Source organism: Amphibalanus amphitrite, unplaced genomic scaffold, assembly GCF_019059575.1.
Source record: "Amphibalanus amphitrite isolate SeventyFive unplaced genomic scaffold, NRLGWU_Aamphi_draft 000184F_arrow, whole genome shotgun sequence".
Lineage (NCBI taxonomy): Eukaryota > Metazoa > Arthropoda > Thecostraca > Balanomorpha > Balanidae > Amphibalanus > Amphibalanus amphitrite.
The window spans coordinates 328632-356432 of NW_024881679.1; the positions used below are offsets into that span (position 1 = coordinate 328632).

Here is a 27801-nt window from a genome sequence, read left to right on the forward strand (position 1 = left end):
GAGGTTCTATCTGTGCACTGTGCAGCTAGTGTGATCATTTGCCTTTTCTTGACATGCGACCTGATTCAACCTAAAGGCACGTGACTTGGTGAGTTTACCGGTGCTTGGTGACCCAGGGCTGTAATTTTCACAACGAGTGAAGAAACCTTTTTTATTAGGCGTTATATGGGTGCTCTTGAGATATTTGCGAGCAAAAACCTGAAGGATCGGCGCAAAAGAAAAAACAACATTCACTCCACTGTTGAAGGTTTACAAGTAGGATAGGTTTGTCACAGCGGTATGTGTCGTCTCATTTAGCTTGATAATTTTTAATGATAAGAAGTCGTGAAATGCTCGATACTATAATGAACCTTATTGAGTTGGTATGCTTACCTACTCGCGCAAGTGTGGAACAGTTTTCGAATATTGGCATCAACTTCGATTTGTTATACATGTCTGAAGTTTTTTTTACGGGACTCATGAGTAAGTTCATTTTAGATCATTTTCGTGAGTTGTATCTGTTGAAGTGCTTGTTGGAGAATCATCATTAATGTGAAAAATAAGTATTTTTTATTATCCCGCGCCCCGCTGGGCTATTCAGCCATACGCACCCTGCTGGGGGGGGGGGGGCAGATTCTGCCCCCCCCCCTGTCTAACTTCCGAACTGATGGTCGTAGAAAGACGGGGAAAACGGCACTGGAAAGCTCTCAACAAGGCAGATCTTAAGAGCCCAAATTTTTTTGCTTAAGTAGGTCAGAGGTCAGGTCAAGGTCAGGTCAAGGGTACAAAATGCAAGTTTCTACAGTATCGGCGTTGCACCGTAGTTGCCGAAGAATGGACTGAGACTGATTGCCCAAAACGTGTCCTTGGGCTACCAAGACAATATTCGTTGCATGCAATATCATACAAAGGTCAAGGTCAAGGTCAGGTCAGGTCACCAAAAACGAAATATAGAAAAGGGCATGTGCGACACATGTTTATGGGTAATTTTATTCATAGAATTCAATAGGAACACTCAATAAGTGATATGGACCACATCTGGATGAATTTCAGGTCGATGTCAGGTCAAGTGAGGTCAAATTTTTTAGTTGGTTGTTAAGGCCCCTTTGCCCGATCTGTTAAAGCCGCGATAGTGGAAGGGGCATCAACTGATCGTCGCTGACCAACGGGTTGGTGGGTGGGTGAGTTGTATGTACCTGTGGTACTACGAAAGTGTCTCTGTCCGTGCTTTGACGTGAGTGAATGTGTGAATGCTGTGAATGTTTAGATTAGTAACCGCGGATACGGATTCTGAGCAGTAATCACCACGCACTTTCAGAATGTGGATCGCTCATGATTGTTCAATACAATACAATACAAGGTCTAAAAAGTTCTCTATCTGATGTAGTTGTTCACGGCAAATCGAATGGTGCTATTTTTGTTTCCGTACGAGGTCTAGAACTTCCAAAAAATTCATTTTCGAAAATTTTGTGTGTCGTGACGTCATAAAATTTTGAATAACTCCACATTTTTGAACCGATTCTTCTAAAAATTGGTATGTAGGTGCACATAGAGCAGTTCTCTGACATATATTCTGGTTTTTCGATACACTCAAAATTTTGGATTTTATAATCATTTTCCCAAAAAAGTCAGTTTTTTTAGAAAAAAATCGGCCAAAATCCAAAATTTTCACAAAACCGAGATAGCCATTTGATAGACAAAGTAGAATCACGCATAACCTTTTTGTTACGTCTTGAATCCTTTGAAAATGAAGATGTTAGCGGCGTTTGAAATTTTGCCGTTTTTGAGGCGAAAATTGCGAACATGACGTCACTAAAACGTCATTTTCTCAACAATTTTCTGACGGACTTCGCTCAAATTGTCAGGGAACGTGTCAAATTGATGTAGGTATGATAAGGTACTGAAAGTTTGACGTCGCTGGCATAACGCGTTTAGAAGTTATTGGCGAAAAACGGGAGGGGGCAGATTCTGCCTCCCCCAGCCGGGCGCGGGTTATCATTACCTTACCTCCTACCAAAAAATATGCTGAGCCAATATTATATTGTTTTGGCGTTTTCAAATATATCAGCCACAGGCCTTCATCAGTAAAATATCCAAAAAAAGAAATATCATTTTGGATATTTCACTGATGAAGGCCTGTGGCCAGTATGTTTGAAAAGGCTAAATTAATATAATTTTGTCTCAGCATATTTTTTGAAAGGAGAAAGGTTATGATGGAAACGAAATACTTATTTTTTTTACAATAACTTATTTTCTTTAGCCCAAAGTCAAAAGCTTTGGCCAATGGGCTAAATGTGCCAGGCTAACCAAATGACTCCAGCCTGGTCGACCTTATCAGTCCCTCCGTCCTTAGTTTCCCAACGTCTCCGCCGTCCGTCCGTCCGTCCGTCCGTCGGGTCTGTATAAAATCGGTCACCGGCGGCTGGGAGGTATCAGTTCCCCGCCCAACTCCACCCAAACAGCCCAAACATGCAGCTGGTGAGTAATCTGGACTACTGCGTGGTCTATTTGAATTACATTTTGAAAGAGCGACTATAGTTTTAATGTTGGAATTATGTATTTATTGAAACTTAAGGTCAGATGTATCAGGCATACCTATGTTGAGTATCCATGACAGGCTGGATGATGATGTAAATAATAAACCAAATTTTTACAAATGCATTCAAATATATTCAAAAAGACACACAAAGCTTTCGGTTCATGGAACCTTGATCACTGTGCAAAAATGTGATCACTGTGCATTTTTGCACAGTGATCAAGGTTCCATGAACCGAAAGCTTTGTGTGTCTTTTAATATATTTGAATGCATTTGTATCAGGCATCTTTTGCAACACGCACATCTTGCATATTGGGATATTGCGATCTTGGATATTGCATACATTGGATATTGGGATACCTACCTACAGTGAAATTTGTTAATGTTAACAACTTACCTGTCATGGGAAACTCTTACTTTGAAAATAATTTTTGCCTATCTGTCATTTCCAGTTTTTCTTCGCCGTCGTCCTGGCCGTGGCCGCCGCCGCCCCGTCGGAGCTCTCATACGAGCAGGACATCGTCGAAATTCTCCGACAGAACATCAACCACAACGACGACCACTCCTACCAACACTCGTGAGTTACATTGAATTTGATTTGACCATTTGATTTTTAAATCATTTTGCGCTGCGTATTTTGACCATTGCTTTCATAAATGTCAAATTCATAAATGTGATCATGTTTTCGTTGTGTTTTCAGTTTCGAGAGCGAGAACGGCATCTCTGTGTCGGAGTCTGGCCAGCCGGAGGATGACGACAGCTACAGCGTGTCGGGCCAGTTCAGCTACACGGCCCCCGACGGCGTCACCTACACGTTGGTGTACTCGGCCGGCGAGCAGGGCTTCCAGGCGCAGGGCGACCACCTGCCCACCCCGGTGCCCACCCAGTACCCCACGCCGGAGGTGGCCGACGACGAGGAAGAGGAGGGAGAGCAGGAGGAGGAGGAGGAGGAGGGAGAGGAGGAGAGTGCTGCTGCTGGGGAGCCCGTCTACGAGAGGGTCATCGTCGGCTACAGGCCACGGTACAACTAAACCGATTCAATCCTATAGACTTGCATAATGTATATTCCTGTGCTCAATTAATTGTGTTGCCTGTTGGTTTTGAAGTATGCTTCATGTTGTGACATTTGTGCTTTGTGTAATGATCGTACATTCAATACATATATTGTGCTCATACAACATTTCTATCGCCTTTTACTGGTTTCGTGGGGTGCCGGTAATTCGATCGATTGAAGTGCTAATCATTTGAAAGATCATACGAATATCTGTAAGAATGAGGTCCTCCACTTCGTTCACAGTCACCACTTTGTCAGTCATTAATGTCACTCAGTTTTGGGCTCTCCTGTAAAAAAATGCAACCAGAGGCCTGTTTCTTTAAAACTTGTAGTTACAAGTGTTTGAGGTTTGCAATTCATAAATATTTTGCAAACTATGTAAAATTAGGCTTTGGTGTTTGTAGATTTGTTCGTGAACAGTGCGTGAACAATGTTTGTGTGTTTGTTCATTTGATAGTTTACGAAGTTCTTCATATATGTGAAAATGCGCCAACCGAACTCCCAGGCGCACGGATTCGTGATGACGAGCAAGCGCGAAGCGCGAGGCGAGTCTTTTCAATATAATGGGAAAATCTCAGTAGCCGTTTTCATGACGGCCATCTGGTACACATTTGGTGCAGATTAGGTGCATATTTGGTCAAATTAGGTTCAGTGTGGCCGTTTTCACGACGGGCTATCCGGCGAGTGCACCTAATTTGACCAAATCTGCGCCTAATCTCTTTTACAGCAAATATCTGTATTTTCTGAATTTATTTCAGTGTTTTCATCGATAATCATCTCTGATAATATGACAAAGCAGGCATATAAGCAATAAGTGCAACCCTGGCTAACAGCTAGTAAGAGACACACTGAGCCTGATTTGACCAAATCTGCACCTAATCTGCACCCGATGTGTACCAGATGGCCGTCGTGAAAACGGCTTGTGTCTCTTAATAGCTATCAGCTAGGGTTGCACTATTTGCTTATATGTCGGCTTTGTCATATTATCAGAGAGTATCATCGATTAAAACACTGAAATAAATTCATAAAATAAAGCTATTTGCTGTAAAAGAGATTAGGTGCAGATTTGGTCAAATTAGGTGCACTCGCCGGATAGCCCGTCGTGAAAACGGCCAGTATGAGCGGCACGGCCCGGCCCGGCTCGACCCGGCCTGTAACGCTGCTGAGAGGCTTAGGGTAGACCGGGGCAAGGCGCACCCCTTAACGTTTAACTCGTGATAGGGAATAAATTCATCCGAATAAATCCGAGATAGCAGTTTTGTAGCCCTGTCAATTCTACACCTTTTAAAGCAGGGGTGGCGGATTCGGGGGGCAGGGGGGGCAGCTGCCCCCCCTGGCAAACTCGTGGGGGGGGGGCAAAAGTATCTTTTTGCCCCCCCCCCATAATTTGTGACAAAACTTAGACAAGAAACATATACCTGATTATTCTGTTCGATCATTTGAAGATGTAACCAGATGCCCATATACTTTATCATACGTTGCCTTTCTTAAATGACAAGTGTTCGCGTTCAATTCAAGTTTTCCTCTCTTCACCCTAGTTTTAGAGACATTATAAGCGTCAACGTGACGCAGCGGCAACCCAGGCCTTCAGTGGACCGCTTACAGGGGCGACGGATACGGGGTGGCAGAGGAGGCATCGTTCCCTAAGAAACTTCTGGAGGAGGGACAAACGTATATTCTTGCCCCTCCATAATTTGTGCCCTAAACATGAGGAAAATTTCCATAGCCTGATATTGCAGCTATGCACTCCTACAATTTGTCCAACGGTGCCTTTTGAATATGTGTAAATGCTAACCATTTCCGATTTATAGCATTTTTTGTCTTTTCAGATTCGATTTAGAGATATTTTAAGTGTGCAAGAGACGCAACTCACACCCTCAGTGGTCGTTTGCCGCTATTTTGTACCTACATGAATGCCAAATCGCAAGCGAGCGGAGACGGAAGGGCTAGCCATTCGCCTGCGGGTAGTTAGGACTGATGAGCGCTCGTAATAAGCCACTCCCCTGATTTTTTCGAGCGCAACAGTTCAGTGCAAGTAAAATGGTAAACGCCGAGGTCGTACACATTGACCACATTGACAAATGCACGGTATGACACCCAAAGGCCAGTCATCAGAATCTGCTTTGGGCATTCGGAGGCTTGTGTGGGGCCAGTGTAAAAACTGGATGTTCACTCAGTTCAGTATCCGCTTTATTTCAGTATTCACTATTAAAGGGACCCTCCCACCTTAACATTAGATTTGAGTTGAGATAGCCAAAATGGGGTCCCTGGCTCACAATTACCGGTTTCGGCACTCACAACATCGAGAAATGCCTTAAATCGGAAATATTGAATTTCAAAATTGCAGCATTTTGATTCAGAGGGGCTAATGCATAGGAATACCCCTCTGAATGTGTGACGTCAGCGCAGATATCTAACGATTTTTAAATGTTTGACTAAAACGTTTTGTAGCACGCGGTGGTATATGCTGCTTTGCGCGCAACAAATGCCGCACTTTCAAATAAAGTCGCTATAGGAACAGCGGAGATCCCAAAAAGTAAACAAAAGTAAAAGTCTAATATCTTGAAAACCGGTGAATATTTTTCGATGAAATTTGGTAGATATTCGTTTTTGCCCTTTCTGAACCGAGCGACATCACTTTCATGCCGATTCATTTACTTTTTTGAAGGTGGGAGGGTCCCTTTAAATAAGTTAAAATTAACGTTGGAAACTTTTGAGAGTTAGGGCACTGATCATTAGTGGGGCCCCCTCTGGCTAAAGGCTGGCTATAAAATACAGAGCATCGAACACGAAAGCAAAATCTAAGGCATTTTGGAAAAATGAGTATGCCCCGCAGCGTCCGATAACTACCACCTTCCAGTGGGTCAAGCCAACGGGGTCCAAGTCTATAATGGCACTTAACGATAGCACTAACCTTGTCTCACTTTTCGTTGAAGTCTGTTCCGAATGGTTTCGGCGACAGACTGGCTGCACTGTAGAGCACTTCATGGGCCGGATAAATCCGTTATCCACGGATAAATCCGCGGACCGGATAGGATTGGATTCTAAATTTGTTAAAAAAGAACGGATATGGGCGGGCCGGATTTGGGAATTGAAGGTTGAACCCGGATCAAAACGGATCAAAATTTTAACATTCAACATTGAAGTTAAAAATTGATACCTAGTTTACCAATGTGGTGATTTTCATGTGGTTTTAGGTTTATAAGCATGGTTTTTGGAACCATGATGGTCTGTGAGATGTATGGCTGTCTGGTCCCTTAGATTGAATTTGTTAGTCCAGTTTTGGGTGAAACCAGTTATTGGTGAAACGGATTATTACGGATAATTTTTGGAAGTTTGGCTGCAATACGGGCCATGGGCGGGCCGGATTCTGATATTCAAAGAAAGGCGGATAATGGGCGGATCTGGATATGACTTGCCGGATATGGGCCGGGCCGGATCCTAAAAAGCCTATCCGTGAAGTGCTCTACTGCACTGAGGTCGTTTGGTATGTGCAACTGTAATTAAAGCCACCTGAGGTGCCCACACTAGGCTGAAGCTGGGTTGGAAATGCTTCGCCTTTGCAGATATCACTGGCCGCTGATTCTCGAGTGCCTGAACCGGTAGATGTCGTGGTAAAATTTGGTGTGATAATTTGGACCTTACCGCAGTCAGCGCACCCTTAAGTCCTAATAAAGAAACGCCCCCCCCCCCCCCCCAGAGCTTCTGCATCCAGTTCACCGAATTCCTTCACCCTAGTCCGCTGCTCGACTCCCTCACCTCAGCCCTCCGTTCCCAGCTTGACGAGCGTTTGGGCCTTAGTTAAGCCTTACTGTGGGCTTACTGTAGGATAAACCCATCGAGACAGCCCGTCTCGGTGAGCTTAGTTGGCGAACTACTGCCTTGGGGAGGGTTTCTGGCGGATCGCTGTCCCAAAAGGTTTAGATGCGACCGACTGTCTCTGAATGTTTGAGCGGTCTCCTCCCGCTGTGAGCTAGTTTCAGTTGATATCTGTCTCAGAAATACTTTTTAAAGGTAGTGTGCCAGCTTTCTTGGACCGTATGGAGTTAACCCTATTCCTGGCGGGGGGGGGCCTCAGGAGCCCCCCCCCCCTGAGGTTTTTTGGTTATTTCTCCCAAACGCGTTGAGCTAGGAAGCTCAAATTTACTGACTTTTCCTAAAAGGCTTCTACGCAACATGTCTGAAAATTTTGAGTTGATCTGACCTCAGGTCAGGTCACCAGAGGCGGTTTGGTGACCCTACCTCAGAAAAGTTTGCAATCACGCCAGAGCTAGAGTTTTTGACCGATCAATTTCTTCTCTTCAGGCTTTAGTTAGGGTACCAGTATGTACAATTTGTATATCTCGGAATTTTGATATCGGTGACCTAAGGTCAGGTCAGTTTCGCGACCTCCCCATTATAAGTCAATGGGGGAAAAATCAACTCCCTATTTTTACCACTAAAACGGGTCGGAATGGCCCCATATACCATACATGACTTCATATACGATCAACCTTCACTACCTTGAGGTATGTTTTGCTGTTGGGCAGCTGTGAGGTCATGTGACGTCATCAAAGGTCACCAAAGGTTTTTGGCCAATAACTCCGTACAGGAACAAGATACAGACGCGTGGATGGTCTCATTGTGTTCAGCTCGTCAAGACGCATCGAATGATATACATGATGACCTCGAGGTCACGTGACCTGAGGTCAACCTTTGACCTTGACCTTTCGAGGTCAACATATATATCATTCGATGCGGATTGACGAGAGGATCACGATGATGCCCTTAGTTTGTTCCTATGTTGACTAATTCGAAAGTTATTCGAGAAAAACTCTCTCCATATCTAGCGCCGCCATTTTGACTTTTTCGACCCCTGTGACGTCATCTTTGACCTGACCTGAAAATGACCTTAATAAAAATTGTAGACCTTGTCCATGCATATCCGATGTTGTAAGGTATAAAACAACAGGACTACATGTCTCGATATCAACTCCGTGTATTTTCTCAAAAACCATGAACTCGTAAAATAAAGATGTCGCGTGACTTTAACGTCACACTATAACATCTCCAGATCCTCCAACCCCCCTTATGTTTCCATCTTCCCCTCTCCCACTCGTACACGTGTCGTTTTGTCACGTGGACCGCACGTGGGTACCAGCTCTGGCCCCAGTACCGTCTATACTCCTTGAGCCGGCTCACTGCAGCGCGAGGCGCTCGGAACGCCGGCGCGGTGGCACCGGTGGCTCCGGGTTGGTGCTGCTTGGGGATGGGACATCGCGTTCCTCTCCTGTTGTGCGTAGTGGTCTTAGGAACTTCCTGTTGCGGAGAACCAGTCGACCAGACCCATCCAGACGAATAGTGTACTGTCTGACCGCACGAAGAATCCGTGTTACCACTCCGGTCCGATCCCATCGCTTAGTCGCAGCATTTTGGATTCGTACACGCTGACCCACTGCCAGCTTGGTGAGGTCACGGCAAGTCCTGCTGGAGAGATTCTCTAGCCGGTCAGCCTTCTGAGCCATCATCCTCTCTCTGCGGGCCAAGTCCTCCCGCCAATGATCCTGCACGCGCAGCAGGGTCGCCGGGACCGGCACACCACCTCTCAGTTGCCGCCCCATCAGCAGCTGCGCGGGCGACTTATCGCCCTCTCGGAGCGGCGTGTTGTGGTACTGTAGTAGGGCGGATGCGATCTTCTCCATTTCTAGACTGCCATCATCGCCTGTGTTGTTTCGCATGATTGACTTAGCAGACTTTACCGCTGCCTCTGCTCTTCCGTTCGACTGTGGGTACTGGGCGGATGACTGGCGAACATCCACCTGCCACCGTCGGAAGAACCCAGTCATCTCCGCACTGACGAGACTGGTCCCTCCGTCGATCGATATTTGCTCTGGCACTCCGTACTGGGAGAAATGCCGCTGCAGTATCGGTATGATGATGTTGGATGCGAACGAGCGGAGATGATCCAGCTTGATCCACCCCGTTAGTCGGTCGGCGTACACCATGTAGCGATGACCGCGCACCTCGAATAGGTCAGCAACCACCTGCTGGAACGGGTATTCGGGCGGTGGTGTCATGATAAGTGACTCAGCTGGCTGCGAGGGTGCATGGTAATCACACTCTGTGCACCGAAGCCTCGCCCTGTCCACATCAGCTTCAAATCCTGGCCAGTACACTGCCTGTCTGGCCCGCCTCAGCATGTTTCCTGTGCCTTGATGTGCTGCGTGCAAATTTTGAGCGACCAGCGTTCTCAGGGTTTCTGGGATGACTAGTCTCAGGGCGCCACCTTCGTGTGAGTAGCATATCAAGTTATCCACCACGCTGAGACTGCTCCGCACCTTGAAGAATGCCTTCAATTCGCTCACCTCGTTTGAGCAGCTTCCTGGCCACGTGTCTCCTTCAATGCGCTGCTTCAGCAGCTGGTAGGTTCCATCATTTTGTGCATGCTGACGCACCATCTCCTGGTCGACAGTGATCATGTCACTGCACTCCTCCAGCGCTGTCATGGCCGCCACGGTCAGCTCGTCTTCCAATGCCAGGTCTGCTTCGGACGGCCCTATCCTTTCCACAGGATAGCGAGACAGCGTGTCTGCTATGGCGTTCAATCTACCCGGGCGAAACCGAATAGAGAACCTGAACAGGAGAGTCTTCTCCTTCAGCCGGAACAGCCGTGGGTTGGAGATATCCTTGAGCTGCCTGTCACAGAACAGCTTCACTAGCGGTCTGTGATCAGTGATAATCTCCAGATTTGGACAGCCTGACAGGAACAGTCTTGCCTTCCGCAGGGCCCAGACGATTGCGAGGGCCTCTCCTTCCACAGCGGCATATCGCTGCTCTGCTGGCGTCAGGAAACGGCTTCCGCACAGTGCCAGTTTCCATCCGTTCGGACAACAAAACGGCTTGTCCCCGCCTGTACATTTGCAATGCTGTTGTAGAACCACGAAGCCGACTCCAGTCTTGCTCCAGTCGGTCAGCAGAGCGGTCGGTTTGTGCTTGTCATAATACTGCAAACCGCGTGCCGCCAGCTCGGCTATTTGTGACTTCACCTCCTCGCACCGTCTCCTTAGCTGGTCGTCCCAGTACACATGCTTCGATTGGGGATTTTTTAGCAGCTCTCTGAAAGGCTCCATGACGGGTGCCGTTGCCACGAATGGCGCCACCTGATTCACCAGACCGACGAATGACCGGATATCTGTGATGGTTGGGGTAGCTGGCATCGGGAACTCAGAGATGGCCGCCAGCTTCCCTTGGGCCGGTCCATATGCGTCCCAGCCGAGTTTGAACCCGACAAACTCGACTTCACGCCTGCAGAATTTGAACTTCTCAGGTGACAGCGTCACACCTGCTCTGCCGCACGCATCTAGGTATGTCCAGCAGTGCCAGAAGGCCTCTTCTATGCCGTGGTCAAATAGCAGCACGTCATCCACACACTTGAACTTTCTGTCGATGTCAACCACCGCATCGTCGTACCTCTTTGTATAGGCATCAGACGCTGAACAGTGGCCCATAGGTGTCCTCAGATACCTATATCGGCCCCACGGCGTGATAAACGTCGTGAGTGGTCGGCTTTCCTCAGCCAGCGGTACTTGGTGGAAGCCCCAGTAGGCATCCAGTGTTGTCTTGTAGGTTTGCTTCGGGACGGACGACACCATGTCGAACGGGACTCTGGTGTGGTGCGTCTCCCTTACACAGAACTTGTTCAGCTCTTGATAGTCGATGGTTCGACGTGGTCTTCCATCTGCCTTAGGCACCACTACCATCTGGGCACACCACATCTGGGCTGGCCTGCCGGGACCTTCTCTATTATTGTCGAGGTCGGAATGTTTACCGCTTGTCGCTATCTTGCTTCGTTCTCGAGATCTCAAGGGGGGGCCGAATCGGCCCCCCCCCCGCCAGTGTCTTGTCCCGGCGGAGCCCGCCAGGAATAGGGTTAATGGCCCAGATAAGGAGAACCGGATTTTTAGAACTTATCCATACCTTCAAAACTCATGGAAACGTCTTAAATTCTTCAAATTTTGAGTACCCCAGTGCGAAATTCGCCCCGACGGGTTGTCGGTCGTACCCCAACCACATTTCACACCACTATGAACAATAAATGCACACACTGAAATCGCTATTACCGATATGCTCATCCAATCAAGTTTCGATAAACCCGTTCATCATCATCTCCTGCGGTTTCGAACACGCCTGTTAGTTGGCTTCTGATGCTCGTCGAGGTCGGAATTTCCAAATACGCGTGGTGCGTCGGGCCGCGCGCTCTGACTTCGGCCAAGAAAAATGCGTCAGCTGATCATTGTCATTTCTGCCACTTTCGCGTGGTGAAATGGGGTCATAACTTATAAGACGGCTTTTTCATATCAATTATTTTACATAAAATCATATTTCAAACCATAAATAATGTTCGACAGCCAAATAAAAGAAACAATACCAATACGGGCTTACAGTTTAAGGCTCGACATTGTGTTGTCTACGATTAGACAGCTGATAACTCATTCCCGTACGTCGTATGGTCGTAACACTATAATGACCTTTGCTTATTGTCACAAGTGCGCCGCATTCGCGATTGTTGCCCGACGCCTGTTTGCAGGTGAGCCCACTACAGTTGTTATACATATCTAAAAACCGAAAAACTTTTAGGCGAAAAAGGCACTATTCCAGGCCCATTTTTGATTTTTTTGGCGATATTAGGTAAAAACAGAAGCTTCTTATCCTAGGAAAAATAAAATGGGAAATCTTTCAAAGGTGGCACACTACCTTTAAAGGAAGTTAAACGAAAATCCAACGTAAAATGAACAGAGGAAATGGTAACGAGTTACCTCATTGAAGAGTAGCGCTCGCCTACTTAAAAAGGTTTGGCACCGTTCTTCAACATCTGATTGCGATCAAGTTATGGCACAATTTTTTCCCATTGGAGCTTTTTTCTAATACAGCAATACGAAATGCGTTACATCGTCCACTGGCGGATCCAGGGAGCGGGCATTTAAAGCAAATATTTAGGTACTCCCCCTCCCCCTGGCCCCTACATCGCCCGAAATAGACAAAACGTACCTTATGTTTCCTAATAATAACATTTTTATCAGGATTTTTTTTTTTATACTGTTCAGCAGTAGGTCCGTAAGGAATCGAAATCCGAGGAGTTTTTGGATTTTGGACACTTTTTTTGGGGGGGAGGTATGTCCCCTACAGCGTCGAAAACGCCTTTCTGGATCCGCCTATGACATCATCTCGACTGGGATCTTGCCCCCCCACGCCAAAATCGAATCCGCCGCCACTGTTTTAAAGGGACCCTCCCACCTTCAAAAAAGTTTATGAATTGGCATGAAAGTGATGTCGCTCGGTTCAGAAAGAGCGAAATCGAATGTCTACCAAATTTCACCGAAAAATATTCACCGGTTTTCCAGATATTAGACTTTTACCTTTGTTTACTTTTTGGGATCTCCGCTGTTCCTAGCGACTTTATTTGGAAGCAATAGTTTGGCAGCTGAAAGTGCGGCACTTGTTGCGCGCAAAGCAGCATATACCACCGCGTGCTACAAAACGTTTTAGTCAAACATTTAAAAATCGTTAGTTATCTGCGCTGACGTCAGACATTCAGAGGGGTATTCCTCTGCATTAGCCCCTCTGAATCAAAATGCTGCAATTTTGAAATTCAATATTTCCGATTTAAGGCATTTCTCGATGTTGTGAGTGCCGAAACCGGTAATTGTGAGCCAGGGACCCCATTTTGGCTATCTCAACTCAAATCTAATGTTGAGGTGGTAGGGTCCCTTTAAGTCCGGATCATTTTTCTGTGTGTTCAAAGCTGTAGTCCTGACAGCTCTTCTCGCGAAACCTTTTTTCGGTTGAAAATGACAGAACATGACGTCATTCTGTCTGACGTTACCTGTGGCTAACCTGAACCTATCATAGTCTCTGAAAGAAAATTGGTCACAATGTGTAAAATTGATGCGCGGAGAGGTCCTGAAAGTTTGCTGGCGATATCTGCAGCCGTTTAGGAAAAGGAAAGGTGGGGGGCATTTGGCCCCCCTTACGGGGTGCGGGTTAAGTCTTCACTCTTTATGTTTTTATTATGTTTCTGTAATCTATATCTTTAAAGGGACTATCCCACCTTTAACATGGGGTTTGAGTTGAGATAGCCAAGTTTGCGGCGAGGTACAGAAACCTCTATCTATCCAGGTTGCAACCCCCGCGGCCTCTTGGTGTTGAAGAAATTTGTTCCCTTCATTTGAAAATGGGCCTTGCGCAAGGCCCTATCTTCAACATGGAGCGACCGTTAGTGTGACGTCACCTCGTTTAGTCATTCTGATTTTAATGGGTTTGTTCGTTGAAAAATCGCTTAAAACTTGGTCTGAACTTTGTTTTGGTGCCTACAGAGTAAAAAGAATCAGCTTTATGACAGTAATGTGGCCTGGGGAAGGAGGTAATTTTGGGCTGTGACGTCACATATTTGAAAGTTTGTGTTTCGAATATGGGAAGCCTAAGATGTTTAATGAAAAATAAATGCCAGAACCGTGTTCCTGGTCATCCAATCTATAAAGTCGGGCACAATTTAACTGGTTTTAACAACATTTTAGAAGGTGGGATAGTTCCTTTAACCCGGCAGTTGCTGGGGTATTTCGCCACCCACCGTTTGCTGGGGGGGGGGGGCGTTAAACGCCCCCAGCCGATAACTCGAGAACCAATAGGCGCAGCGAAACGCACGAGGCGGCAAACGAAAGAGCGCGACGAGACGCTTCAGATGAGTACTTTAAAGTTGAATTTTGAGGTCACAGGTCGGGTCAAGGTCAGGTCAAACACCTGAAAGCGGGCTTTCAGTAGCATGGACTTCAGGACTTCGCAATGGGCGCCTCTCGTCATAAACTCTGTCCAAATGGTGCACAATCCATCATATAAGGCCTACAAGAGTGTCAGCTCCATGTCGGGGTCGGTCAAGCATAGGTCAGGGTCAAGGTCAGGTCAACCGGGTAGGCACATATCCCCGAAAATCAAAACTGATATTCGCAGCCTATGACACATGTTTTATAGGTAATTTGGGGCGTAGAACACGATGAAGACATTCATTTTATCATATGTGTACGTGTTTGGCTCAAAAAGTTCAATTTAAGAAATGCATGTATCATGGTCGTGAAGTAGTCACGAAAAATTGCCAAGATTCAGTTCAAGATTATGGAAAATGCGGAACGATAATCAATAATCGAAGATAGCCATTTGATTGATCATGGTATTGGCAGTCTAATGGCGTTTACGGCATGTCTGTATGTCTATTCTGTGATTTTATATGATTTTTTGAACATATGCCGTTTTTGGTCGAAAACTCAGAAATCATGACGTCACTAAAACCTCGATATCTCAAAAATTTTCCAACCGATTTTTTTGAAACTTTGTCACAATAAACTTCAATCAATTCCCTACAGGTACCCAAAATTTGGCGCGCCTGCGGCGCGCCGTTTTTATGCTATGGCCCGGCGAAAAAAGTGGGGGCGTTTAACGCCCCCCCCCCAGCAACTCGCGGGTTAAAGCAGTAGGCATAACAGCTTTTCCCGCGAAACCTTTTTTGAGTTGAAAATGACTGAACATGACGCCATTCTGCAACGTCATTCGTGGTAAGTCTGTCATAGCCTCTGAAAAAAGCTACAAGGCATAAAATTGATGCCCGAATTGGTCCTGAAACTTCGTTGGCGATATCTGCTGTACTTTCGGAGATATCGACAGAAAAGGAAAGACTCAGGTTATTGATTTTCTTCGCTAACTCTTTGGTGCTTCAACATAAAGTCATCCCTGTACGACTATTAGTAGAGTCATACTCATTGCTATAGTAAAATATGACTTACAAATTACCATTCTTTTCCTCTTTCTTTTTTCACGAGCCACTTTTTCTCAGCATTGCTCTGTTCTTTTCTATCCAATCCCCAAAACTGCACGGCACCCTCATATCAGTTTTTCATCGATGGGATTATTGGCAACCAATGAAACTAGTAAAAGGCGACAGAAATGTTGTATGAACACGAAATATATATTGAGCGTACGATATGACACATATGACGCAACATGAAGTACCAATGCACTTCAAAACCAACTGTCAACACAAATAATTGAGCGCAGGAATATACAGTATGCAAGTCTAGGATTGAATCAATTTAATTGTACCGTGGCCTGTAGCCGACGATGACCCTCTCGTAGACGGGCTCCCCAGCAGCAGCACTCTCCTCCTCTCCCTCCTCCTCCTCCTCCTGCTCTCCCTCCTCTTCCTCGTCGTCGGCCACCTCCGGCGTGGGGTACTGGGTGGGCACCGGGGTGGGCAGGTGGTCGCCCTGCGCCTGGAAGCCCTGCTCGCCGGCCGAGTACACCACCGTGTAGGTGACGCCGTCGGGGGCCGTGTAGCTGAACTGGCCCGACACGCTGTAGCTGTCGTCATCCTCCGGCTGGCCAGACTCCGACACAGAGATGCCGTTTTCGCTCTCGAAACTGAAAACACATCGAAAGGTGATTAGATTGATGAATTGGTGAAATAAATTGTTAAAACAATGAAGTTGCACATGCTGTTTTTGCCAATTTGCTGCTTTTTAAATCCATTGTTAAACTCACGAGTGTTGGTAGGAGTGGTCGTCGTTGTGATCGATATTCTGTCGGAGAATTTCGACGACGTCCTCTTCATAGGGGAGCTCCGACGGGGCGGCGGCGGCCACGGCCACGACGACGGCGAAAATGAACTGAAATAACGAAAAGAAAGCTGTTTTATACTGACTACTACGTGCACGAGCATTGAACACTGAAAGCCCACATGATTGATATAACCAGCATTGGTCTTCTTGAACCATGGACGGATCTTTGATAGGCATCAATGAAAAACAAAAGTGTCGAAAAGGCTTATTTTTTCTTGATTTTCATAAATCAGCTTTGATTTTTAGGCTCTTTTTTATTTTTCCATTTTTCTCAGCTGCCCTGTGTTAACTATTAAATACTCACGAGCTTCATGTTGGTATCTTGGAAGTAGGCAGTGGTGCACTGATACTGGTACCGGCCTCGGCGCTCCTTTTATACCGCTCGTTACCACATCGGTTCGTTGGCACCATACCCAGGGGACAGAGGTGCACTCTCAAGGTGACATGGCTGGGGTCGTGCGGGTTGGGATGATTCTTTTCCTCAGTTCAGACTTGGAGTGAAGGGTGACTTGTGCCATAATTCTTCTTTATCGTTGAGAAGTGATTTAGGTACTTCGAGTAATTTAAAACTTCTGTCAACAAAATATAACTGCTTTCATGTACCTAAGCAATACTTCCTAGACTGTTCGTTTGGCTAGTTATGTGCGTTGTGTCGGAGGTGAATTTGACATATGCCGAGAACTTATATCGGGCGAGTTTTTTTTGTCATTTTCGTGTTTATTTTAAATAAGTTTTCAAAGTTACCTACATATTTGAAATTCTTCATTTTTTTAAGGACGCCATTTAATTGCGTCCCAGAAAAGCTATTTCTGGCACCTAAAAGCTGACTCGCCCCAAAATTGGTCCTGAGCACCTATTTGGTGGATACCAGCACCAATCATGGAAAATGACCTTAATTAGCTGTTTCTGGCACCTATTCATCGGTACGCCTTACTCTTTTTTCTGAATCTGGCACCTAAATGCTGAGCGTAGCACCAATCTAGTAGAAAAATGAACTACTGGCTGGTAGAATCATGTTGTTCTGGTATAATGACCCCTGGAGTCTAGCCTAAAGGTTGCCAGTGCAGCTACACTCTAAGACAGCCCCGTAGTGATCTCAGCATTGTATATGACGTTTAAGTAAGCAAATAATATTGATTTGTTTGAAAAAAACAATGTCATTTAAATGTTTAAAAGTATTTATTTGTAATGCTTAAAGGGAAACATTTTTGTGAGTAATTGTCTCGATTTTGACCATTAAAACGGGTATTGTATTTTTTGACGTCATCAAATAGCTCCAAAAAAGAAATGTAATGTTTTCATTCCGTTCAAAGCCGCTGAAGAAACGCGGGATCTTGCGTGGTCCGTTGTTTGCCGCGCAGAGTTGTGCGGTGGTTGTGCCTTTTTCATCCGTTTCTTACTTATGTCATATGTGTGCATGAAGCTTTGATTTTGTTTTTGGTTATTGTGTGGCCGGTCAGTCAAACGCCCCTGTAGAAACCGGATGCTGCGTTTGATCGAGATGGAGTCGGACGATGATTGCAGAAAGCTAATAATATTGAAAAGAGGGCCGGTTCCGGTTGCGTGGCATGTCTGTTCAGAGTTGACATTTTGCTTTACTCCAGTTTATGACCTGAGAGCCTGGCTGGAAGTGACGGATCCAAACTTTTCACGTTAAAATGGCTGAGGGTGCAATAATCTCTAGTCTCTACATAGCGGGCTGGTATAGGAGCGTCTTGCTATGCTGCACCATAGCTGGCTAGTGATTCTCTTTTGGCTAGAAATGGCATTAATCATTATCTCCACTGGCGAAAATGGCACTTGACATCACCGAATGCAACGTTCATGTTGTTAGGATACATAAAATCAGGAAGATTACGCCAATTAGGTAGGCAAACGTGGAATAAAATAGGTGCTGGATGTTTTGGTTTTGGTGCTGAATCAGCAAACAGCAAATACGGAGTTCAACTAGACGATCTGGCAACTTTAGGCTGTGTGGAAGCAATTAGGTGCCAGATTCAGATATTAGGGTCGAATAAGCATTTTGGGGCTGATCAGCAATTAGGTGCCAGAAACAGCTTTTTAGGGACCAGAAACAAATATTCCCCTTTTTTTAACCTGCGACATGAAGAGCTTTAACCCGCGCTCCGTAGGGCTATCGGCGGACCCTACCACCCGTGGGGGGGGGGGCGTTTCGCCCCCCCCCCCTAAGATCTCGGAAATTTACCGATCGATTTTCAAAATTCAAACGGCGTTGGATATCCCTACCACGGAACTACCTTGTGACCAAATTTCATTGACCTAGGTCAAACCGATGACGTCACAAGTCAGGTCATAGGTCGGATTTTCACCGTTCACAGGCATTTCAAGAAATGTGTTGTGAAATCGAGTAAATTGGTAAGTTATTGAAAACCATCGATGGTACGTTGTTCGTAAAACACATTCTTTGCTATCTGAGGTCACTGATACCAGGTCAGGTCACAGAGGTCAGGTCAATGGGGGGTCACAATATGAAAGTGTCGTGTGATGCATGTTTTATGGTCCATTTTACATGACAAATGCGATTATGTGGGTCAGGTAGCCGTTGGGGCCAGTTAGGGTTACGTTCTGGTGAAGGTCTCGTCAAGGTCAGGTCAAATTAGGTCAAATTTCAAAGTTGATATTTTTGCATAAAATGGGTATCGAATCGATGCAGCTCGTCACGGGCAGTCTAATGGTGATATTTTTTTTGCCGTACGTGCTCTAGAATTGCCAAAAAAATTAATTTGAAAATTTGATGTCATCATTTTTGAGCAGTTTTTTCGCTATAACTTGGCCAAAAAAAGAGATATCGATCTGAAATTTGGTATGTATGTAGAAGCCGGTAGGTACTATCATATATATTCCGCTTTTTTCGGAACTCAAAAAACTTTGGATTTTTTGGCTAATATATCCAAAAAATTACTTTTTTATTTTTTGGGGGTCAAAATTCAAAAATTTCAAAAATCCGAGATATCAGTTTTGTAGCCCTGTCAATTCTACACCTTTTTTGTCTGGTCATTTTTTTTTTTTGTATCTTCAAAGCTGTAGGCCTGACAGCTCTTCTCGCGAAGCTCTTTTCGGTCGAAAATGGCAGAACATGACGTCATTCTGACGTTATTTGTGGCCAACCTATCATAGCCTCTGGAAATTTTTTTGATCACAATGTGTAAAATTGATGATCGGAGGGATTCTGGAAGTTTGGTGGCGATATCTGCAGCCGTTTAGGAGATATCGACGGAAAAGGACAGGAGGGGGCGTTTCGGCCCCCCTCCCCCTACGGGGCGCGGGTTAAAACGGGATTTATTTGCACTTTCTACCTTATTGTTAACCTACCTGTTTTGATTAATTATTGTCAATGATTTGTCTTTTAACCATTCGACGGCCGACGTAGGTACAATCGTGGAGGTTTTCTTGCTCGAAAATTTAAATTTTCGAAAATTTTCGAATTTTCGAGCATTTTGTATCTCTCCTCACCTCTGACCCCTCCCCATTCTCTGTCCACACCCCAGTGACAATGTCACGGTCCGACTGGAATCGGAGTAACGAACCGGCAGAGGCCACACCGCACGGCCGCCCGGCGCGGTCGCAGACGCATGGAACCGCTTGCGCCACTCATCTCGCTCGCGCAAGGTCATTGTTTCGAAAACGAGCCGATTTCTGGCCACTTTGTGTAGGGTATCTTCCTAAGTGTTAAAAGATGTAAGGCTGATGCCGTATGTGATGAGATAGATCGTAGAGGTATTTAATAACTGTCAATCGGTCAGGCTGACTGTCGCAGAGTAACCGCCATCTTACCCCACACTTTCCATTTTTTTTTTCAGCTGAACGATGACGTTATCATCTTTTTTTACGAATGTGTGTTAGCTTTGTCCACTGGCTGATTCAGGAGGGGGGGGGGGGGCAAATGCCTCCCGCAGCGCCCGAAATCGACGAAAGTTGCCGTTTATCTCGAGAAGAGAAAGCTTTAAAACTGTTACTTTTTACAGGAAAGGTTTGTTTGTCTCAGCAGTGCGTGAGGAATCGAAATCCGAGAAGCTTTTAGATATTGGGGTAACTTTTTAGGGTATGCTCCTGCAGCGTTTGAGACCGCCTTTCTGTATCCGCCTATGGCTCTGCCATGGACAATGGACATGGTCCTAGCTGAAAGTCACATGGTTGCCAGCCCAACGGATACCTTCTCTAGGCCAGTCATACGAGTAGACAGGCAGAAGTCAAATAACTAGCGTCGAAAGCTGAGCCAGCGGGCATCGATGATGATTATGTTCATGCAGTGAGTTAGTTCGACCTCTCAAACCATTGAACTCCTAGGTAGTTAGAAGGAATGGTTGGAAAGATTCATAAGTTTTTTTTTTTTGCTAATTTAAGTCATTGGTGAAGCTTCATTTCACCGTAGTCCGTATATGTAGTTATTTTCATTGATGAAAAGTTCTACATAAATCTTTGAAGTAGATATCGTCGGCCTAATCTTTTTCGTTACACTCATGAATCAAATGAATGCTCCCGTAAACGTTAAAATCAACGGGGTTGAAGCGCCTAAATCGCTGTGGATGTGATTTGTTTACTGTAAATGCACAATATGGAGAAAAAATGGCCGAAAAGTTGTGATAAAAATGTTCTTTGATATATTGAAGCCTTGGTTGGAGCTGGTTTGTGCCAACCAAGTTCACGAGCATCGATGGTGGTTGCGCTTTGAATCCCTTCTTTCTTAGTTTTGTCAGCCTTTAGTTACTTTTATTGAACTCTACTGAATCCAGTGATTTCTTGGCAGGGCAAAATAATTTTCGAGGTTAGTATAGTTAACATTCGTAATCCTGAATATTCCTCTTGTTCCGAGTTCCTCGTGATTCTGAATGAATTGTCCCTTGAAAGTCACGTTATAAAGCCATGATTATCTAGACCGATCCTGTAAGAGCAATAACAAGGGCGGGTGATTTCGATTGGTCGGCGACGTTGGATGTGTTTTGTATTCACACACAATCGTTGAGGAAGAATATCGGTTGCATAATGACATTGTCCCGGTGAGGTTGCATGCTGTCCCAACCAGTGGCGGATCCAGGGGGGGGGGGCAAAATGGGCATTTGCCCCCCCCCCCAAACGGCATAATTTTAACATTACGCCTATGGACGAGGCATGGAAAGAATCGATAAATTGTTATGGTTTGCCCCCCCCCCCCCAAAGAAAAACTGAGCTGGATCCGCCTCTGGTCCCAACTAGCTATCCTTTGACTAGCAATGTATTGTTAAACGTTGAGTTATCATGGTGATGTGTCCAGCACTAAATCGCATTTTAGATAACTGTTTTCAATTTCAAACGAGTATACGAACGGATCCCTACTTTTCGGGTGACCCAAAGATCTCTGCTTGGAGATATGCGTTTTTTAGTGGAAACTGTACCTATACGCAGGGGCGGAGCTTCCTATACAGTTGGTGGGGCGGCTGCCCCACCAACTTGGTATTTTGCCCCACCAATAAGCGTTTTGCCCCACCAACTTAAGCTGATTTCCAAGACTTTGCTGCTTTGCAAATTATTCTTTTTCGCATTGAAGAGCTTTGGAATGTCTGTTTAATGCAAAATATATCTGTAATGATAGGAATTGATTCAGTGTGGCATTGTATTCAACTTCATAATGGGACATTGTGGGTTTGACGCTTTTTGCCCCACCAACTTCAATGGAAAAGCTCCACCCATGCCTATTCGGCGTCTATTATTGACGCTCGGAACAGCCTACTATTAACCAATGCACCCACTGATCACCGCACTTAAGCTTCACATTTAAATTTATTAAAACAATACTTTTACGCATATGAGCATACAATTGGTACACGTGAACATTAAACACAAACGCCGTCAAAATCGGCGCAATGAAGGCATATGACGCGCAGTACCCGTGAAAGGAATGTGAACATTTGATAGTTTAGTTGTACCGTGGCCTGTAGCCGACGATGACCCTCTCGTAGACGGGCTCCCCAGCAGCAGCACTCTCCTCCTCTCCCTCCTCCTCCTCCTCCTGCTCTCCCTCCTCTTCCTCGTCGTCGGCCACCTCGGGCGTGGGGTACTGGGTGGGCACCGGGGTGGGCAGGTGGTCGCCCTGCGCCTGGAAGCCCTGCTCGCCGGCCGAGTACACCACCGTGTAGGTGACGCCGTCGGGGGCCGTGTAGCTGAACTGGCCCGACACGCTGTAGCTGTCGTCATCCTCCGGCTGGCCAGACTCCGACACAGAGATGCCGTTCTCGCTCTCGAAACTGAAAACACAACGAAAACACGATTAGCTTGATGCTATTTTGAGAGTAAATTTGATAACCAGGTAGCACATAATGGTCAATTAATGTGTTGCTCTTAAAATCCATGATAACTCACGAATGTTGATAGGAGTGGTCGTCGTTGTGGTCGATGTTCTGTCGGAGAATTTCGACGATTTCCTCTTCGTAGGAGAGCTCCGACGGGGCGGCGGCGGCCACGGCCAGGACGACGGCGAAGAAAAACTAGAAAAAGCAATAGATGTTTAAAAATGATAAAATGGGGTATGCTGGGAGGTAGAACCGTTGCTTCCACGCTTGTGAATTTGTGATTTTAGATCGAGATATCACAAGATACATTCGTTGGAAAATGTGCACGATACAACCTGCCTTTAGCTTCAGTAAAAACAATTCGACAACAAAACTAGTCCCTCTTTCTGAATGTAGCTCTAGTAGACTACAAGTACACAGTTGTCCAACTCACGACTCTACTCACCAGCTGCATGTTTGGGCTGTTTTGGGTGGAGTTCGGCGGTGAACTGATGCCTCCCAGCCGCCGCTGACCGACTTTATACAGACCCGACGGACGGACGGACGGACGGCGGAGACGTTGGGAAACTAAGGACGGAGGGACTGATAAGGTCGACCAGATTGGAGTCATTAAAATGCGCTGTCGCACACCGCGCTGGTGTGAGTGTTGACACACTGAAGACCTTGATTAGCTACATTATTAGCACAATAATGAAATACTAGCACATTTCAAGGTGACACCCATAACAAGAAGCATGAACAAAACTACAGGTAAATTGCACATTGCATGTACCTAAAGTGCAAATATAGAACAAGTTTCAGCGAAATCGCCCCAGTAATTACCGAGTTACTGAAATGGGAACAAATTTGGCACCTCTTATTGTTGTATTTTGCACGTGCACTGGGGGTGACCCACATACATCGAGAGTATCCTATTTTGGGTAGAAGGGATGCTGCTACCCTCCAAAAAATACCGCAAGTCAATCGCCCAAGCGGCTGCTGAGATATGAGCCTATCAAAATCACTACTTTTGCAAAACAGCTTGAACACCGTTGACTTTTCACGTGGCACGTGCCACGACGGTCACTGAGATGTATCAAAAGTAGTCAATTACGGGGCAGAAGGGATGGGGCTACCCAACAAAAAAGGCCGCAGGCCAATCGGTCCAGCGGTTGCTGAGATATAAGCCTCTCAAAAGCGTTACAGGCCGGGCCGGGCCGGGCCGCTCATACTGAGATTTTTCCGTTATATTGAAAAGACTCACTTCGCTCGCTGCGCTCGCTCGCTCGTAATAAAGTGCATATAGAGGGTTACTCTACATATAGACACATAAGCACATGCACGTTCAGTGTTCGCCTTAAACGGCTCCCCATCAGCGGGCGTTAGAAAAGAAAAACTTGTGGAATAACACTAGGTATATTTGCACAATAGGCGTAAAATCATCTTTTCAAAACTTTGCAAATACTTTTTGGACGTTTTTCTATAATTGTTTTATTTTCATTTCCATGGTCAGATCTTTGTAGAAAGGCGGTCTCGGACACTGCAGAGTGGGAGGGGGGGGGGGGCATACCCCCAAAAATGCTGCAAATTTCACAAACTTCTCGGACTTCGTTTTCTTATGCACTGCTGAGCAGTTCAAAACAAAGCTTTTCTAGTTAAAGATGGGTCCCTTCTACTTTCGGAAAAAAACGAAAACTTTCCTTCCATTTCGGGCGCTGAAGGGGGAGGGGTTAAATTGGCCCTCATGCCTTTTGTACCCACCATGGTGTTTATTTGCGATTCTAAAGTACACATTGGTTTGGATTCTGTCGGGGTCTGTAGCGGCGGAACACCTTCAATTAAGGGGGTGGGGGGGGGGGGGGGGAAGGCACTTCCGACTTTTGGTCCCATTCTTTCCGTGCAACGCCCATAGGGCTAATGTTAAAATGCCAAAATCAAAGGGGGCACGGTGCCCCGGTGCCCTCCCCGTTCCGCCGCCTATGCCTGCTTTATTGCCTTCAGCCATTCATAAAAACTGCTTTGTTTAGGATAATATGTGATGTAGCGAGGAAATCAGCGTTCATGCTCTGTGAAACATCAACAACTACATATGAATTCGCTGCTGACTCTTTCCTAGCAGCGAGTTCTCAATTTGTTGTCTTTTTGTCGAAAGATTGTGCTCGCGACGCTTGTACCCAGGGCATATACTTGTACCAATGCAAAACTTTTACTGGTGCTCGATTTCCACTTTTTATGTGCATTTGAAATCCGTTTTCTGACTCACTAAAATGTCGAACGGTATTGTGTGAACAATATGAGCTTTGTAAAATTGTGATGTCCCTTTTCATGTCTCCGAGCTTTCACTTCCGTTTTATGTTTCTCTCACTTGCATATAGAGGCTGACGCTGCGAACAATTTCACGAGCGCGCTTAATGTTTTTTTTTTGCCTGGGAGTGGGCACTGGGCAGTGTTCTAAAATAATCAAAACACGTACTTAGGTATACCTAATCTTGCCAAAAACCACGGTGACTATAAATACCAAAAACCAAGGCGATAAATGCTGCTGTTGGCGTCACGAGAAATTGGCGCAGGCCTGCTGAATGCTGAGGGCTGTTCACGACGTCGGTTTATGTGGTTTACATAAACTGCCCTCGGGGCACGTTCCCGGCTGTGACGTCACACGGCGTTTACGTTTACGAAACACTAGTGTTTACTTAAACAGTGACAACTAATAAGCAGTTGAGAAGATACTGTAAAAGGTGCAAAGAAAAGATAATCTGATGGAAATATGTCTCATTTCATGACATATTGCAAGAATAAGGACAGTTTTCATCACAAAATACCCACGACGCTAAACGCTGGTAAGCAGAGAACGATGCTCAAAGTAGGTCTTAATTACAATGAAATAATAAAACCTCCCATTCCAGTCCTCTGCAATCCGTACAGGGTTATTTTGAAACTCATTTACCCACCTACCAGCAGTGGCGGATCTAGGATTTGAGTTTAGGGGGGGCAAACATTGCGCCGCTAGGCAGGTCGGCGAGAATTTCAAACGTCCAGTCTTAGGAACAAAAAAAAAAAAAAACGAGCTACCCCTATTTTTCTCCTCGGATTTCGGGATTTTTTTTGATTTTTTACATTTTTATCAGTCCGGCTAAGCCAGGGCAGCGCAAAAAAAATTGCAGCCACCCTGACTCCGGGAGATAGTTAGAGAATAGCTCACCGGCGCTATGGACGGTCCGTCCTCTACCTCCCGCATCATCTCGGCAAGACCTCGTCCGAAAGGTCCGCCCGCGCCGGTTCTCAAGGGCTTCTGTATCCGGAGACCGATAAGGGTCGCAGCAGCAGGTTCATGTGTAAATGCCCACGACCAAAGGCCACATCAGCGTACCTGCGATACTATACGCAGTCAGGGTTGCCATGTAGTTAAACGTATTAACAGTTGTTTCCGGTAATAGAAAATGAGATCAGTCGATTAAGAATCCCAACAAGAAATAGACGAAGAACAGCGCATTTGTTTTCGGTCCTGCATTTATTGATGCAATTACAATGAACATTCCTTAGCTTTGGGACTAAACTTCGCGAGCTAGCAAAATTATACAATAAGTGTTACTTTCGAGAGGAGATAAACGATGCTTCTACAGACTACATAGGACCACAGCGCAACAGCCAACGGAATCACACTGAACAGCGTTAAGTTCCCACAACATACTGAGCTTCTCCAACACCTCGCAAACCAAAAGCTCTGACTGAGCCTTTCTGTGTTTGTCCCCGTTAGATAACGGCATGGCTCATGAAAAAGCCGCGATTGGTAATCTTCTTTACGTTATTCCTCTCAGAAACCTATCTCGCACTTGTTCTCAAAGGCACGCAGTACACCGTTCTTTCTGGCCATCACTTGCCGGGGTTACATGAGCAAGTAAATGCGTATCAGGAACGGATTTTCCTATTCGCTCACCATTGTAGTCCGTTTGTAATGCGTATTAACTCTGCTCATGTAACCCCGAGCACTGAGTGACACAGCGGCAGTAGCTCAACCATATCGTTCACTCAACCAGTTCTATCTCGCCTGCCATGTTACAGCTACCACCAGCGCAGCTTTACTTCACATTTCACAGCGTCTGACTGCCACATTGTTTACCCATCACTACACTTTTTTCAGCTCCTACACCCATGCTATCTAGCAATAAAATACCAGTATAACGCCTTTTGGGGCGACTAACGGAGCGAGCGAGAGGGTGGGCCTTGCACGTGCGAAATTGCGAGGGGGTACCTCCAACTGACTTCTGCATGGCACCCTACTAACCGGTCTCTAGCGATGTGCCAAATTTGGGCACAATCGGCCCACCCGTTCTTGAGATCTGGAAGCGGCACCCTGCACGTGCACACGTGCAAAATGGGTCCCAACTGACTTGTGCACGGCACCCTACTAACCGGTCCCTAACTGTGTACCAAATTTGAGAGTAATTGGTCGAGCCGTTCTCGAGATCTGGAAACGACCCCTGCACGTGCGCACGTGCAGCAGCGCCCCAACTCTGGCACATGGATATGCAGTGCCTAGTGGGTGCCCAACTACATGCCAACTTTCAGCGCAATCGGCCGAGTAGTTACCGAGATATTGCAACAATTACGAAACGGACACCTCTTCGTTTTGCACGTGGCACGTGCATAAGGGGTCACCCACATGCATCAGGAATATGTAGTATTGTAGTCCAATACTTGGTAGAAGGAATGAAGCTACCCTACAAAAATTACCGCGTGTAAATCGGTCAAGTGGTTGCTGAGATATATGTAAGCCTCGCAAAAGCGTGACCACGGCCGGCCGGCCGGCCGGCCGCTCATACTCAGAAATTTCCGTTAATCTAAGGAAAGACTACGCTCGCTTCGCTCGCTCCGTAATTATGCAAACACTTCTTATATACCCATGCAAACCCACCACTGTCCAACCGCTCACCAGTGTGGTGAGCCTTGACCCCACTGGCGTCTGGCGGTCTGCTGTTGACGGTTTGTTTACTTGGTTCAAGGTTTCAATAAATCGCGTTATTTTTTTTTTGGTAGCAGTAGCAGTAGTAGCACTGCTGATGGATGATGGACTGACATTCATGGGGCGGAGGACTTTTTATCAGCTCACAACTTAATATCACGAATATGACAACCTTCTAGTCCTCCATTTATTTCACATGTTCTTTTCAAACACCATATTTTTAGTATTCAAGTTGTAGTTTTTTTAGGGGGGGCAAAAAGATATGTTTGCCCAGAGGTTTTCCGTTTAGGGGGGGCAATTGCCCATTTTGCCCCAACGTAGATCCGCCACTGCCTACCAGCCCCTGAACTGTCCGAATTCAA

The 27801-nt window shown here is 45.9% G+C and overlaps 4 protein-coding genes across 5 annotated transcripts in view; 2 read left to right on the forward strand and 2 right to left on the reverse strand.

Moving 5' to 3' along the window:
• The window catches only part of LOC122384234 (ras-related protein RABB1b-like), a 72181-nt gene that overhangs the window by 36578 nt on the left and 7802 nt on the right, over positions 1 to 27801 (forward strand). Inside the window, exon 1 of one of the 2 annotated variants that reach the window (XM_043371403.1) lies at positions 25092 to 25316. The exons of the other annotated variant lie outside the window; for it this stretch is intronic. The gene's annotated coding sequence lies outside the window, so the exon portion shown is untranslated. Of the gene's footprint in view, positions 1 to 25091; positions 25317 to 27801 lie in introns of those variants that run through there. 2 annotated transcript variants of the gene reach the window in all.
• On the forward strand, positions 2947 to 3699 carry LOC122384258 (cuticle protein CP14.6-like; the record flags this gene model as incomplete). Its single annotated transcript, XM_043371454.1, has 2 exons — positions 2947 to 3092; positions 3216 to 3699. Coding segments are annotated over 2 exons (477 nt in total), but the record flags the coding sequence as incomplete, so codon positions are not given.
• LOC122384237 (cuticle protein CP14.6-like) lies at positions 15541 to 16861 on the reverse strand. The gene is made up of 3 exons (XM_043371408.1): positions 16515 to 16861; positions 16134 to 16258; positions 15541 to 16013 (listed from the first exon to the last, which is right to left on the reverse strand). The coding sequence occupies exons 1-3, from the start codon at positions 16521 to 16523 to the stop codon at positions 15686 to 15688; spliced, it is 462 nt and encodes a 153-aa protein (XP_043227343.1). The 5' UTR covers positions 16524 to 16861; the 3' UTR covers positions 15541 to 15685.
• LOC122384235 (cuticle protein CP14.6-like) lies at positions 21976 to 27438 on the reverse strand. Its single transcript, XM_043371406.1, has 4 exons — positions 27410 to 27438; positions 22943 to 23064; positions 22568 to 22692; positions 21976 to 22452 (listed from the first exon to the last, which is right to left on the reverse strand). Exons 2-4 carry the CDS (start codon positions 22949 to 22951, stop codon positions 22125 to 22127), a joined length of 462 nt encoding a protein of 153 aa, XP_043227341.1. The 5' UTR covers positions 22952 to 23064; positions 27410 to 27438; the 3' UTR covers positions 21976 to 22124.